This window comes from Nicotiana tomentosiformis, chromosome 12 (assembly GCF_000390325.3).
Source record: "Nicotiana tomentosiformis chromosome 12, ASM39032v3, whole genome shotgun sequence".
NCBI lineage: Eukaryota > Viridiplantae > Streptophyta > Magnoliopsida > Solanales > Solanaceae > Nicotiana > Nicotiana tomentosiformis.
The window spans coordinates 94,151,329-94,166,325 of NC_090823.1; the positions used below are offsets into that span (position 1 = coordinate 94,151,329).

Consider the following 14,997-nt stretch of genomic DNA (forward strand, 5'->3'; position numbering starts at 1 on the left):
ACAAGGGAAGAAGGAAATTTATTACTGAACCTATGTCATTTTGTGTATAGCACTTTCTGAGAGTTCCTTTCATACATAGGTAGACTTTCTTACGTACATTTGATATGTGCTTTTTGTATATTGGTAAGAAAGCTACTCTATCTTTGTATTTGTTCTATTAACGGTTATAAGGATGGTCTTTTGGATGTAATTAATAGAGGTCAGGTGGAATGTCCCTTTTATGTTATGTGCTCTTTTTGTTGGGATTATATAAAAGGAAGGCGCCATCTAAGGCGTAAAATTTAAAAAAAAAAAAAAATACATAGTGGGTTCAAAGTCTAATTTGGACCGTGTGTGTGTGATAAAAGAAATAAAAATAAGCATGTAAAGAACATAGTGCACTTATTCCAATTCCTGAATTTTTCACTGGCTTTGATTCAATTTTATTTAATCTAAAATAGCAGTATATCCTTTTTTATGCGTTTAACTTGTGTAGCTTTATACTATGATATTTAGCTTAAGTTAGTTAAATTAAAGTAACTCTCATTATAATACTCTAATAGCTGGTAGATGATCATTATTAGTTAATAATTGCAATTGATAGGCTATACATGTCTAATATGAAACATGAGAATTATTCATGATCAAGATTTTAAAAAAAATGCGTTTTTACATATAGTCAGCATATTGGTTTCTTAATGTCTTGTAGGTAAATAATTAAAAGAAAATGGCATATTGTTGCTTCCAAATTCATAAACTAGGTATGAGAGAGGTCCATCTCCATTCCATTGTAAGCAATTGGAGCATACATCCACATATCATCCGAGCTCAGTAACTGCAGTAAGTGGGAAGTATTTAGTTATTAAGATTCCTTCTGATTTCAATCTAATCAAATAATAAAGAAAGCAAAAAATGGGAAACTTTGGTTTTTATACCTTAATTTGTAGCTGCAGAAACTTCACATATTGGACGGCTTCTTCAAGCATTGTGCTTATGTCAACCTGAGTTACACCAATTAAAGAACTGAATCAAAGGACTATTCTTGATTATCTTCAACACCTTTAGGAAACAGTAGAATGCTCTCTATACACGCTATTTCGAGGGGATGTAATATGATAATTAAAAGCATTGTTTACCTTTGTGCCATTGGGGACAAGATTCTGCAGGATCTTCAATCTTTCATTGATTTTCTCTCTTCTTCTCTGCAGTTTGTAAATAAAAATATTAGTTTTAGGATTAAACTTGAAGGTCAAGGGTTCGAGCCGTGGAAAAAGCCACTAATGCTTGCATTAGGATAAACTATCTACATCACACTACACCCCCTGTGGTGCGGTACTTCCCCGGACCCTGCGTGAACGCGGGATGCCTTGTGCACCCGGCTGCACTTTTAGTTTTAGGATTTAACTTATGTACATGGACAGTTATTAGCAATGCTTTTAACTTGTCGTAGCAGGTAACTTGTTTCTTGAGCCGGGGGCCTTTCGAAAATAGCCTCTCTACCTTCATAGGTAGGGGTAAGGTCTGTGTACACACTAACCTTCCAAGATCCCACTTGTGGGATTAAACCGGGTTGTTGTTGTTGTTGTAGCAGGTAACTTGCCTTAATTTCCAAGTTTCACTCGGTAATCATAGTTATCTTTCACGTTACATGACTGTATAAAAATCTAAACTAGGAGTGTGTTTAAGTTGAGCTTTGAGATCAAAGAGTATATTTGGATGCCGAACAGAATGAAGAAACAGTAATTGAATAAAAAGCTGATGTTTCTTACCCTTGCATAAAGGCTCTGGGGATCTGTTGCAGTCCCTCTGCTGGCCCTTGTTTTACTATTAAAGTTGCTTTTAGTGTCAGAATTTGTGTTTAATTCCTGAGAAGCATTGGAATCTTCCTCAGAGCTACAACTACTTATGCTCTGTCCACTCTTACAATTTGCTGCATTACTAGTCTCTTGCTGATCTCCTACTTCTTCATTGTTAATTTGGATGTTTTTCTGGTTCTTTTTTACTTTTGGCTGGGCACTCTTCTTATTTTTTGGTCCCTGCATTGAGTAAATAATTAACCCCATTAGAAAATGCTTATCTTGAGTTCAAGATTCTACCACAAAGACAATCAATTTCTGTAGTTAAACTTTTTAAATTAACTCACCTCTCTTGACACCTTTGATTTCTTGGGATTTTTAGTTTCCTCCAATTTCTGATCCTCTGCTACTGATTGAAGTTCTACTTCATGCAACTTCCTCTTTAGCAGCATTTCCTTGCCTATGTCATCTTTCAGGCTGACCATTTCTTTCATGAAATCGTCGTCTTGAAACGCTGGATTAACCGATGAATTTTCAAGATTTTTGTGGCCCATCATGTAAAAATCAGTGGACTCATCAGGGTGGTTGTTTGTTACTTGAAGGAGGTTAGTAACACCATTATAATGTTGCAGATACTCATGACTTGTATTGTTAAGAAAAAACATACCATCACTTCCTCTGCTGTCATTGCTATTTTCTTGAGAAAAATACTTTATGTTACTGTTAAAAGTATGAGAAGGAGAAGAGTAAAAACTCCCTTCAATGTTTGTATTGTCAGTCACATTCTTGTTAGCTTCTTGATCATGCCAAGTTAAGGCTGAAGGATGATCACATTGCAATTGAAACAAGAAATCTGAATTTTCAGTAAAGAACATTCTGCTCAAAGATTGACATTCTTCATCAAAAAAAGTTCCCACAGACTCCATTTTGTGTTTTTTTTAAAAATTGAAAGTAGGGAGGGGAGAATGAGAAGTGGTTTACTAAATATAACCACTAAATATTCTCAAAAGCGGTACTGACAAAACAAGCTTTTGAGGATGATCTCAGTTTGGAATGTGCCAAAAGTTGGGAACTTATTTATACTAGAAAGGGCTATAAGGAATATGGAAGAATGTTTAGTAGTATAATTAATTTATGGGCCAAATACCTATGCAGCGCCTTAAACTTGGCTCCAGTTTTCATTTTGACACTTTAACTAAAGTCAGTACCTATTGAACACTCAAACTCTGTCTTACTTGTGCCTATTAAACACAATAGCTGACATGGCAAAAAAATATGTATTTCACCACTCTTAAGCGCGTGAATGGATCTGAAATTATATTTTTTCTTCTTTTTTATTTAAATAAAAACCCCTTTTTCTAAAGAAACCATATCACCACCGTATTAACTCCATTACTGCCGCTCCTCCGCCATTGATGCAACCATTTTACTTCGTTCTTCTTTCTCCGCACACCACCCTCCACCCTTCCCCTTCTTCCTCCTCCCTACCCACTACTACCACCACCAGCCTCGATCCTTTCCCTTCCCTCCTTACATGAAACGGAGATTTAAAAATTTCGAGACGAAGAATAAATTGACTCAGAAGGTTGAATTGATGAGATAACTAAAATTGATCAGAAATTGGATCAAAGAAAATTGTTCAAGTATGAGATTGACGAAGAAGACGACGATGGAGAATTTTTCGACCATGAAGCTATGCAAATTTTTTCTGAACTTTAAATTATTTTTTGACTTCAAATATTTATTTTTTAGTCAATGGACCAATCTCATACATCGTCAATCTGGTGCAGAATTTGAAAGAAATCAGATTCCATAGAAGACTCTCCCCAATACTTAGCGTTTAAGCAGATGGAATGAAACCCATTTCTCTTTCTCTTTTTTCCTTTTTAGATTTTTTACTCTTCTTTTTCTCTGTTGACTTGTCTTTTTCTTATTGGTGTTATTTGTTAGGTCAATGGCAAGTAGCTTCACGCTTTGAAGTTTGTTGAGGGTTATAAAAAATATGTTTAATAGGTATAAGTAAAATAAGGTTTAAGTGTTCAATAGATACTAGTCTTAGTTAAAGTGTTAAAATAAAAATTAAAGTCAAGTTTAACCGCATAGGTATTTGGCCTAATTTATATATTGAATTCCATAATTCCATATGGAATCTCTAGGAGTCCACTGTGGGGCCAAATAACAGGCAATGTACAACTCAGAAGTGGGACCAAGTTCATGCAATGATAAAATAAAAATAGTTGCCATCCTTTCAGATGAGATTAGTGCAATCTCGGACTTAGTTATTATGCCCTGTAGACTGATTAGAAGGATAACTGTCTTAATCTAATCATTGGGGCATGGCTTTTAATCCACTGATTAATGAGTCTCTTTGCTAAAAAATGATTAATGATGATTCCTCAGTTTGGCAGAAGAATAGAGAGAAAATGACAAAAATGAATCCCTTATGTTTGGGATGGGTTTAAAAATAGTCAGTTAAATGTACTCATAAGAGTTCTGGTCCTTTAAGTTTGCTAAAAGTGGACCCTTTAGTTTTTGTCCAATACTTAACAAACTATGGCGGTTAGATTTAAGAGAAATTATGAAAAGAAAAAAATTTAACTTGAAATACCAGCAAAATTCCATCAAATCTTAAAAACTACTACACCAAATTAAACTAGACACCAAAAATAATGGAAATTGCACCTCAAAAAGTGCACAAGACACCATAAATGCACCTCCAAATGTGAGTTCACATCTAATCTTTTTTTTCCACATTACCTGTTAAATATAATATTGAGAGTTTGTTAAATATTTGACTAAGACTAAAAGTATACGCTTTTAGCAAACATAGAGGACCTAACCTGTTTAAGAAAATATTTAAGGACTATTTTAAAAACCTATTCCCAAACATAAAAGAACATTTTTATAAACTTTCAAGTTCGGCATAAAAGTAACTGAGAGAACATGGTATATTGTTTTTTTCCTTGTATGTATATAGAAGTGGTGTGTGTGTGTGGGGGGTGGGGGGTGGGGTGGGGGGCGTTGAATTCAGTTGAGGGAATTAAAAAAAGGAAACATATGCGGATTGTTGATCATGGAAGACGAGTACTGACATCCTTAAAACAACTGCCAAAATCAGACACAGTAAGCGCGAAGCTCGTATCTTGTCTCTAAACCTAACAATTGCTACCATAGTAGTTGTATTTTGTTGTACTAAAATATGATATCCCAGGTAACAATTTCAACTGTAATGTTTTCGTCCTCCCCTTATAATATGAGCTCATTCTAGTTTGTTTCTTGTAATGTGACAGTTCGATGTGGTAGCTTGTGATTAAGTGAACGACTAAGTTTTATAGAACATTTGTAATTTTGACCTCCAAGGTTCAACATTTTCACAAGACAAGTTTTCGCTAAAGTGACAACGTTAAGTTAGATGCATAATCGTACAATATTTAGATAAAATTATAAATGATAACATTTGACAGAAGGCACAAGTAGTATGTGTACGGGTAAAATCGGGGGTAATGTCTACCCCGATTCCCCGGTGAGAAAACTGAAGAAGGGCACAGATGCACGAGATTGTAATCGAAGTTAGAGACCCCTCGTATCGAGATCCAGGAAGAGTGAACGATGTGCTCATCATCAGGTATGGTAAAGCGACGCGCCCCGGGCCAAGAATGAGTTCTAAGACCTCGAGAAACACGGTAAATGGTTACACAGACAAATAGAGGGCTGTGATATTCGTACCCAACCGGATATCACAGTGCGGATCTCGCTCGATGTCGGTTATGGATTAATAACTGACTAGACAGGAAGATTTTTACCTTTTTAGACTTATACTAGGGATGAAACTCTCCTACCATATAAAGGAGAAGTTTTTCTTTTGTAACACACACTGTAACACGCGAACCAAAGCAATTCAAGTTTATTTTCTGATAAAGTTCTTGTTCACTTGTCCTGTTCTTCATTCACAACTGGGCTCGAACCGAGGGTTCGATTGAGGACGAGGTCACTGTTCAATCTAAATTTAGGCCTGGCCATAACAATACAATTGGTTTGATCGCTTATTTCGTCTTTAATATATTTATCTAATATTCTTAATTATTTGTGTTAAATCAAACCACGTATCCTTAAAACCGCGTACAAATTTAATTGTTATCCAATTTTAGTGTAAACAGTTTGGCGCCCACCGTGGGGCTAAGGATAATAGTGGCGATTTGATGCGAATCAACATAACACACCATATTTTACGCTTGTTCTTTGAAGTCTTAATTGCAGGTCAACCCAAAAATGTCAAACTCTCAGTCTGCTCACTTGGACGTTGACACTGAGTCTGGCCATCACGGCGAAAAGAATAATTTGGTGCCCAGCAACGAGGTGCCTCCTGCAGATCCCAACGGTGTCCAAGTTGTCGATCCGATCGATGCTAACTCTCAGGTGGCCATCCATGTCAATTTGCCAATTGATCCTGAAAATAGTGTTTGCGGGGGACCCCGACCAACAGCTCGGGAAGCGCCCAAAGGCGAGGGCGATGGGGTAGCCTACAGCTAATCTTTGAAATGTTGCAAGCTTAATAGGCGGCGATAGCGCAACTGCAGAATCAAAGCCACGCCCCCAGCAGGGTCGATCCCGAACGATCCCGAGAAAAGCGTTCGAAGAAATGAGCAAATCATCGAGGGACCGGGTGAAGCCGAGCCCAGGGTAAATCCCGAGGTAATGAAGATGCTTGAAGAGTTGACAAAACGAGTGGAGTCGGGTGAGAAGAAGATTGAGGCTAATGACAAGAAGGTGGAAACATACAATTCCAGGGTCGATTAGATCCCGGGAGCACCCTCGATATTGAAGGGGCCGGACTCCAAGAAGTTTATCCAGAAGCCTTTTCCTCCGAACGCGGCACCGAAGCCGATCCCAAAGAAGTTTTGTATACCCGACATCCCCAAATATAATGGGACCATGGATCCAAACGAGCATATTACCTCCTACACGTGCGCAATCAAGGGGAGCAACTTGGAAGATGATGAGATCGAGTCAGTGTTACTAAAGAAGTTTGGTGAGACTTTGTCCAAAGGAGCAATGATATGGTATCACAACTTGCCCCCAATCTCCATTGGCTCATTTGCTATGCTTGCAGATGCTTTCATAAAAGCCCATGCCGGGGCCATCAAAGTCGAGACCAGAAAGTCAGATCTTTTCAAGGTCAAACAAAGGGACAACGAGATGCTCAGGGAGTTCGTGTCAAGGTTCCAGATGGAACAGATGGACCTACCTCCAGTTGCAGATGATTGGGCCGTTCAGGCATTCACTCAGGGGCTTAACCCCCAAAGTTCCTTGGCCTCTCAACAGTTGAAACAAAATTTGGTGGAGTACGCGGTGGTGACCTAGGCCGATATCCACAACAGGTACCAGTAAAAGATCAGGGTCGAGGATGACCAACTTGGAGCCCTTTCAACTTGATCATGAGCCAAGACCGTTTCGGGATCGGTACTAACCATACAACGCGGACCGAAGAGGAAATGGGTCTAGGCATCACCCCACAAGGAACGAAAAGAGAGGCGATCAAGGGACCAGTGTTCGAGGTCTGATAAGCAAATATGGTTTCGACAGGCCGCTCGGGAGTAGGGAAGCACCGAGATTATCAGAGTATAACTTTAACGTGGATGCCACCAACATCGTGTCATCCATCGGGCGCATCAAAGAGACCAAGTGGCCCCGAACATTACAGTCCGACCCTACCTAAAGGGATCCTAACTTGATGTGTACATATCATGACACTCATGGTCACAGGACCGAGGATCGCCGACAGTTGAGAGAAGTTGCCTGGTTATTCAACAACGGGCACCTCCGAGAATTCCTGAGTGATCGAGCCAAAAATCACTTCAGAAATAGGGATGCCAACAAATAGGTCAAACAAGAGGAGCCTCAGTACGTGATCAACATGATCATCTGAGGATTCGTTGTCTCCCAAGGACCAATGATTAAACGCACTAAAGTATCTTTCACGAGGGAAAAGTGCGCCTGGGATTATGTTCCGGAGGGAGCTATTTCATTCAGCGACGAAGATGCCGAGGGCATTGTACATCCTCACATTGATGCACTAGTAATATCCGTACTTATCAATAAATCTCTAGTTAAGCATGTGTTGATTTATCTAGGTAGCTCGGCCAACATCATCAGATCAAGGGTCGTAGAGCAATTGGGATTACAGGACCAAATCGTGCCAGCAGTTCGGGTATTGAATGGATTTAACATGGCATGCGAAACCACTAAAGGGGAGATAACCTTGCCAGTAAACACTGCTTGGATGATCCAAGAAATAAAGTTCTACGTGATCGAAGGGGACATGAGGTATAACGCTCTATTCGGAAGGCTGTGGGTTTACAAAATAAGGGCGGTACCCTCAACCTAGCACCAGGCGTTGAAATTCCCCACACCGGGGGGGAGTCAAGACGGTCTACGGAGAACAACCGGTCGTAAAGGATATGTTCATTGTCGACGAGGTAATCTCGGTGCCCGCGGTTTCGACATCAAGGAACGCGGAGCCGACCAGAAAGGAAGAAATCAAATAGCAATCACTGATGCTGGCCTTGGCCAAACCGGAGGAACGTGGAGTAGATGAGGAGGACGATTACGATGTCCCGAGATCATTCATAGATCCTGATGACACTAACGCCACCAATTCGACGGTTGAAGAGTTGGAGCAAGTCATATTAATCGAACACCTATCGGACCGAAAGGTATACCTGAGCACGGGGTTAACCCCCGAGCTCAGGAAAAAAATTATTAATTTTCTTAAAGCTAACGTAGACTGTTTCGCTTGGTCCCATCTTGACATGACAGGGATCCCACCGGAGGTAACCACTCATAAGCTGAGTTTAGACCCAAAGTTCCATCCGGTCAAGTATAAGAGGAGGCCACAGTCCGAGGTCAAACATGCATTCATCAAGGATGAGTTATCCAAATTTCTTAAAATAGGATCTATCCGGGAAGTTAAATACCCTGACTGGTTAGCTAACGTAGTGGTAGTACCTAAAAAGGGGAATAAGCTAAGAATGTGTGTAGATTACAAGGACCTAAACAAAGCATACCCTAAGGATTCTTTCCTTTTGCCTAACCTCGATCAAATGATCGACGCGACGACCGGACACGAGATACTCAGTTTTCTCGATGCCTACTCTGGGTACAACCAAATTCGGATGGACCCGGATGATCAAGAAAATACTTCATTCATCACTAAATTTGGCCTACTGTTATAACGTAATGTTGTTTGGATTAAAGAACACTGGTTCCACCTACCAACGCCTAGTGAACCGGATGTTCGAAGAACAAATAGGAAAATCAATAGAAGTTTATATTGGCGATATGTTAGTCAAGTCCCTGCGAGCAGAGGACTATTTGAAACATTTGCAGGAGACCTTCGACATACTAAAGAAATACAATATAAAGCTGAACCCGTAGAAGTACGCATTCGGGTTGGATCGGGAAAATTTCTCGGGTTCATGGTATCCAATCGAGGGATCGAGATCAACCCCGACAAAATAAAGGCCATAGAGGACATCATCATGGTGGACAACATCAAGGCCGTTCAAAGACTAACTGGGCGTATAGCCGCCTTGGGCCGGTTAATCTCGAGGTCCTTAGATAAGAGCCATCAATTCTTCTCACTACTAAAGAAGAAAAATAACTTTTTCTGGACCCTGGAATGCCAGCAAGTTTTGGAAGAACTCAAACGGTACCTATCGAGTCCATCCCTGTTGCACACTTCGAAGGCAGACGGACATCTGTACCTTTACTTGGAGGTTTCTGAGGTGGCATAAGTGGTGTCTTAGTCTGGAAGGAAGAAGGTCCGAAATTTCCTATTTACTATGTTAGTAGAACTCTAGCCGAGACCGAATCAAGGTATCCTCACCTGGAAAATTAGAGCTCGCTTTGCTAAGCGCTTCAAGGAAGCTAAAGCCGTACTTTCAATGCCACCCTATATGTGTCATAACATCTTACCCGCTGAGTAATATCATGCATAAGCCTGAGCTCTCGGGCCGGTTGGCCAAATGGGCCGTGGAAATTAGCGGGTACGATATCGAGTATCGACCCCGAACCGTCATAAAATCTCAGATCTTGGCAGACTTCGTGGCCGACTTTACACTTGCCTTAATACCCGAAGTCGAAAGGGAACTACTTCTAACCTTGGGGACTACTTCGGGAATCTGAACCCTTTTCACGGACGGTGCCTCCAATGCGAAGGGGTCCGGGCTCGGTATCATATTAAAACCACCTAAGGGAAATATAATTAGACAGTCTATTAGAACTATGAAATTGACTAACAATGAGGCCGAGTATGAGGTCATGATTGCAGGTCTAGAACTGACTAAGAACCTTAGGGCCAAAGTGATTGAAGCCAAGTGCGACTCCCTCCTCATGGTGAATCAAGTTAATGGAACATTCAAAGTAAAGGAAGAACGGATGCGGAGATACTTGGACAAATTGCAGGTAACCCTACACCAATTCAGGGAATGGACCCTGCAGTATGTACCTCGAGATCAAAACAGTGAAACCGATGCACTGGTTAACTTGGGGTTGTCGGTCGATTCCGATGAATTCAGCTTGGGAGCAGTAGTTCAACTAATGAATTCGGTGATAGAAGAAGGCCACGCTGAAGTGAACTCGATGAGTTTAACTTGGGATTGGAGAAACAAATATATAGACTACTTGAAGACAAGAAAATTGCCTTCGGATCCCAAAGAATCGAGAACCCTGCGCACCAAAGCTGCCAAATTTAGCTTGGTTGAATGGGGCATTATTTAGGAGGTCCTTCTTTGGCCCACTAGCAGCTGCTTGGGACCGGGGGAGACCGAATACGCCATGAGAGATATTCACGAGGGCACTTGCGAGAACTATTCGGGGGGTAGAATCTTTGGTTCGGAAGCTAATCATAGCCGGCTACTACTGGACTGAAATGAAAAAAGATGCAAAAGACATCATATGAAAGTGCGACGAGTGCCAACAACATGCCCTGATGATCCATCAACTGGGAGAAATGCTCCACTCGGTCCTGTATCCATGGCCATTTATGAAGTGGGGAATGGACATCGTCGGTCCCCTGCCATAGACACCCGGTAAAGCTCAGTTCATACTATTCATGACTGATTATTTTTTCAAATGGGTCGAGGCTCAAGCATTCGAAAAGGTTCAAGAGAAAGAAGTCATTAACTTCATCTAGGATCACATAATATGTCGATTTGGGATACCGGCCGAGATTTTTTGCGACAACAGAAAACAGTTCATCGACAACATAGTAAGTAAGTTTTTTGAAGATCACAAGATCAGGAAGATACTATCAACGCCTTATCATCCTAGTGGGAATGGGTAGGTGGAATCAACGAAGAAGACTATACTCCAAAACGTGAAAAAAGAGGTTGACTGGTTCGAAAGAAAAATGAAAAGAGATTTTGCCCGAAGTCTTGTGGGCATACCGTACGACTTCTAAATCAATCATCGGGGCCACATCATTTTCTCTGGTCTACGGAGCTGAAGCCTTAATACCAGTCAAGGTGGGGGAACCTAGCCTCAGATTCCAATATGCTATCGAATAGTAAAACGGTGAGGCCATAAACACGAGCCTGGAATTGTTGGACGAAAGGCGGGAGGCCGCCATGGTTCGGTTGGCCACCCAGAAGCAGTGAGTAGAAAGATACTACAACCAAAGAGCCAACCTCCAACATTATTAAGTCGTGGACTTGGTATTGAGAAGGGTAAAACTATACACCAGGAACCTGAACGAAGGAAAACTGGGCCCGAATTGGGAAGGGTTGTATCGAGTTATCGGAATAACCAGCAAAGGCTCATATAAACTCGAAGCAGGAAACGACATACAACTACCAAACAACTGGAACATGACACATTTAAAGCGGTACTACTGCTAAGGTAAGAACTCAATTCCTTTTTAATTATAAATCAGACTAACGAATGCAGGTAATCATCCAAGGACGGATATGACTTTTAGGTCTGAAAGCACATGCTTTTTCCTTTGAATGAGTTTTGTCCCGAAGTAGGTTTTTCTGTAAGGTTTTTAACGAGACAACAGTAAAATGTGCTACCTTAGATTTGGAGACTAGTCTTAAACCATGAATTGATAATCGCTTGTATCAGATCAACAGTATCCGAGCCCTCACGAGTTCGGCCTCGAATACTGGGGGCCATTACCCCCAGGTTAAGATCTTTAGCAAGGGAAAATAATTTTTTATGTGATAACAGCTAAAGCTTGGTGGTTAGGATTCATTGTAAGGGTCAAACGGTCATATGAACAGTGCCCACATAGTCCACTCTAGCCACGACAAAAGTTTTATGCGCCTTCGATCATGTACCTTGCATATTAAGTAATAAAAGAAATTTCTACTTCCCTTACACTTTGTTACTGCACATTCTGCTTCTTCGATCCTGGATCCTAAAAGCCCAGGGGCAACCCCTACTCAGGGACTGTCAAGCCCACGGGCTACCCCTACTCGTGGACTGTCGCCCGATGAAAATTCAGAAAACCCGGGATACCATATCCCGCAAGCACCATACCCATTAGGCAGTGCCGGAATATGAAAGGCTACGACCACCCTAAAAATGGTTTGGAGACGTCCGAAGCTTGTAACCAGAAAGTAAGGCCCTTACAAAAAATTGAAACCCACTAAAAGGTTACCCTCGGCAAAAACATCGTCTAAAAATTTTTAAGTATCTTAAAAACCTTCGATTTTACCGAGGATTCTAAGCCACAAGTAAACCAAAGTTGCATCAAAGTCGGGTGCTGTTCGGACCTCCGAAAAATGGATGCTCTTGAATTACATCTGATTTTATGCTAAGGCATTGAAAACAATACGCAAATAGAAAATTGCAAGTAGATGCTGGAAAAGTAAAGAAACGATATTGCAAGAAAGGGGAAACTTTTATATACTTCAAAATATATTTACAAAGGCACGATAGAATTGACTCAAAATAAACAAAAAAAATACATAAGGAATAACTGGAAAAGAACTAAGGCATCTACCCCTGGTCTTCACCGGGGCTCGACTCTTCGCTAGAACCGTCAGAACCCTCGGAACCCTTAGGACCCTCAAGCTCGTAAAGCTCCTTTGCCTCGGCCTCGAGTCTCCTAGCCTCCTCAATCTCGGCAGATAGGTCAAAACCTCGGGCATAGATCTCCTCGAGGGTCTCTCTTCGGGATAACCGCTTTATGTACTCAGTCTTCGTTTTCAAGTGGGTCTCCGCTACCACCACATCGGCCTTATATTGGGCCAGTATTTCCTCGGCATCAGAAAAGGTTGCATCCAATTTGGACCTCAGTGCGACATATTCTTGTCCGAGAGCATCCCGTTACGTGATGGCCGAGCTAAGCTGTGCCCGGAGATCATCATTTAGCCAAGACCACTTATCTGCTTTGTCCTTCGCCACCCGAAGTTGGTTCTCGACCGATGCCAGCTCCGCTTTTGCTGCTTCCTTCTCCGAAGCCAGCAGATCCATCCTGCCCTTCCACACTTTGTTCATAACCTTAACCTTATCCATCTCAGCCTCAAGCTGGTCGATCAGATATATCTTCTCTTGGACCTGCGAATTTATGTTGTTAGTCACCACGACTAGCTCCTCGTTTTTAGCCTCAAAGATATTTACCTTCTCAACCAGGTCGGCGTGTTCCCGCTTCATGGTCGAGGCCTCCTTTTGGGATTTTTCCAGCTTGGCTTGGAGAATCAGGAGGTCTTTGAGGGCCTCGTCCTGCTGCCCACTAAGAGCCCTGTACATGTCCATCTTTTGGACCTACTCTTTGAGCTCGAACTTGAGCTGGATAATCTCCAAGCGGTACTGGATGAAGCTTTCGTGATGAAGCACTGAAGCCTGAAAAACAATGAAGTTAGTAGAGCACGTCAAAAACCAAAGTGAGATTAACAAAAGGGTGCAAAGGGCTGACGCCTTACCCGGTTCAGCGCCTATTGCGCCTCGTTGAAAAGGCTCGACGTACCCGCTTCGTTCATCTTTTCCTGGTCTTCCTCGGTCACCAGGCATAGAAGGTAGCTAGCTATGCCCACTAGAGCAGACAAGACCCTGGCGTCCTCCGGGATTGTAAGAACAGTCGTTATCTTGCACCCGGGGTCCACGCTCGGAGGAGAAAATTACTTCACTAGTTTTGGGCTTAAACTCGGCCCGCCCACATCCGATGGTACATCCTTCTTTGGGACTTCCAGGTGACCAAGCCCGAAAAAATCCTCCAGTGCGGCCATATCCATGTCGTCGAAGAACGTATTGAGGGCGTCGTCTGGGCCCTGCGCCATATCGCTTGGCTTCTCTTTGCCCTCTTGGGCCTCTTCGAGCATGGACTCAGTATAAGAGGGTGTCTCCTCGATGTCAATGACGCTGACTGCCTCCTTCGGGATATGAGCAGCTTCTCGGGGGGCTGCAGCCTCCGTCTCTCCCTCTAGTTCCCGAGTTAGAGGGGGATCGACCTCATGGTCCTCTTTCCCGGTCGTCGCCTACCCCCTCGTTAAGGGTCAACCCATGAGCAATAAAAAGGTCATCATCCTCGGGCTCATCCCTGAGCCAGTAGAGGGAATCGAGATCCGGTGCCCTGGACTTGGTGCTATTTTTGGGTTTCCGGAACCGGATGGTCACTTTCTTCTTCTTCGCCTCGGCGTCCGGGGAACCCGAGGACTTTATTTTCTACTTCTCCTCCTCCTTCGCGGCAGCTCTGGGCTTCCCCGAAATGGAGGGTTCGACAAGCGAGGACGGATCCTCGTCATTGTGTAAGCTAAAGCGTGGAGGTAATTCTTTAGGAAAGAACCTCACCATAGGAACATGCCTCCCATTTTCCTTTCGAGAGCTTGCGCCATACGCGCTCGGAGTACGACATCTGTTTGCAGATCCCCTCGATCCACTCCTTAAAATGGGGAATTGTATTTGAAACTTGGTTAATATCTGCACGACGACAAACATAGGCAATAAGAGAAAGAACAAAAGGGAATGACAAATACTCGAGAAGGGAAGTACTTACGGGATACGTTCCACTTCTCAGGGAACGAGAAAAACTTGGAAGGGATGAGGTCTCGATTTTCACCCGAACGAACCTCCCCTTCTATCCTCGATTTAGGTCCTCGTCGATACTCGAGAATGGAGCCTTGCTTGCTCGGCGAACGAGCTTGATCAGCCCCCCTCGGAAGATCCGGGGACTGTATAGGTGAAGTAGGTGGTCGAGGGTGAACCAAGGGGCTTCAGTATT

At 42.4% G+C, this 14,997-nt stretch overlaps 3 protein-coding genes across 3 annotated transcripts; 2 read left to right on the forward strand and 1 right to left on the reverse strand.

The window, feature by feature from the left end:
• Window positions 1-593: 593 nt before the first annotated feature.
• LOC104109515 (transcription factor bHLH84-like) lies at window positions 594-2,869 on the reverse strand. Its single transcript, XM_009618841.4, has 5 exons — window positions 2,123-2,869; window positions 1,749-2,015; window positions 1,116-1,181; window positions 915-980; window positions 594-814 (listed from the first exon to the last, which is right to left on the reverse strand). The coding sequence occupies exons 1-5, from the start codon at window positions 2,699-2,701 to the stop codon at window positions 737-739; spliced, it is 1,056 nt and encodes a 351-aa protein (XP_009617136.1). The 5' UTR covers window positions 2,702-2,869; the 3' UTR covers window positions 594-736.
• A 3,838-nt stretch (window positions 2,870-6,707) lies between these two features.
• LOC138903056 (uncharacterized) lies at window positions 6,708-7,136 on the forward strand. Its single transcript, XM_070190969.1, has one exon. The coding sequence runs from the start codon at window positions 6,708-6,710 to the stop codon at window positions 7,134-7,136; it is 429 nt and encodes a 142-aa protein (XP_070047070.1).
• A 2,922-nt stretch (window positions 7,137-10,058) lies between these two features.
• On the forward strand, window positions 10,059-10,553 carry LOC138903057 (uncharacterized). Its single transcript, XM_070190970.1, has one exon. It carries the CDS (start codon window positions 10,059-10,061, stop codon window positions 10,551-10,553), a length of 495 nt encoding a protein of 164 aa, XP_070047071.1.
• The last annotated feature ends 4,444 nt before the right edge of the window (window positions 10,554-14,997 follow it).

What these genes read in the sequence shown, in the direction of transcription:
- LOC104109515 (XM_009618841.4), bottom strand. Translation starts at nt 2,701, where the DNA reads ATGGAGTCTGTGGGAACTTTTTTTGATGAAGAATGTCAATCTTTGAGC. An exon ending in CCCAGAGCCTTTATGCAAGG is followed by an intron (nt 1,182 to 1,748) that starts GTAAGAAACATC and finishes TACAAACTGCAG; the next exon opens with AGAAGAAGAGAGAAAATCAA. An exon ending in TTGTCCCCAATGGCACAAAG is followed by an intron (nt 981 to 1,115) that starts GTAAACAATGCT and finishes GGTGTAACTCAG; the next exon opens with GTTGACATAAGCACAATGCT.
- LOC138903056 (XM_070190969.1), top strand. Translation starts at nt 6,708, where the DNA reads ATGGATCCAAACGAGCATATTACCTCCTACACGTGCGCAATCAAGGGG.
- LOC138903057 (XM_070190970.1), top strand. Translation starts at nt 10,059, where the DNA reads ATGAAATTGACTAACAATGAGGCCGAGTATGAGGTCATGATTGCAGGT.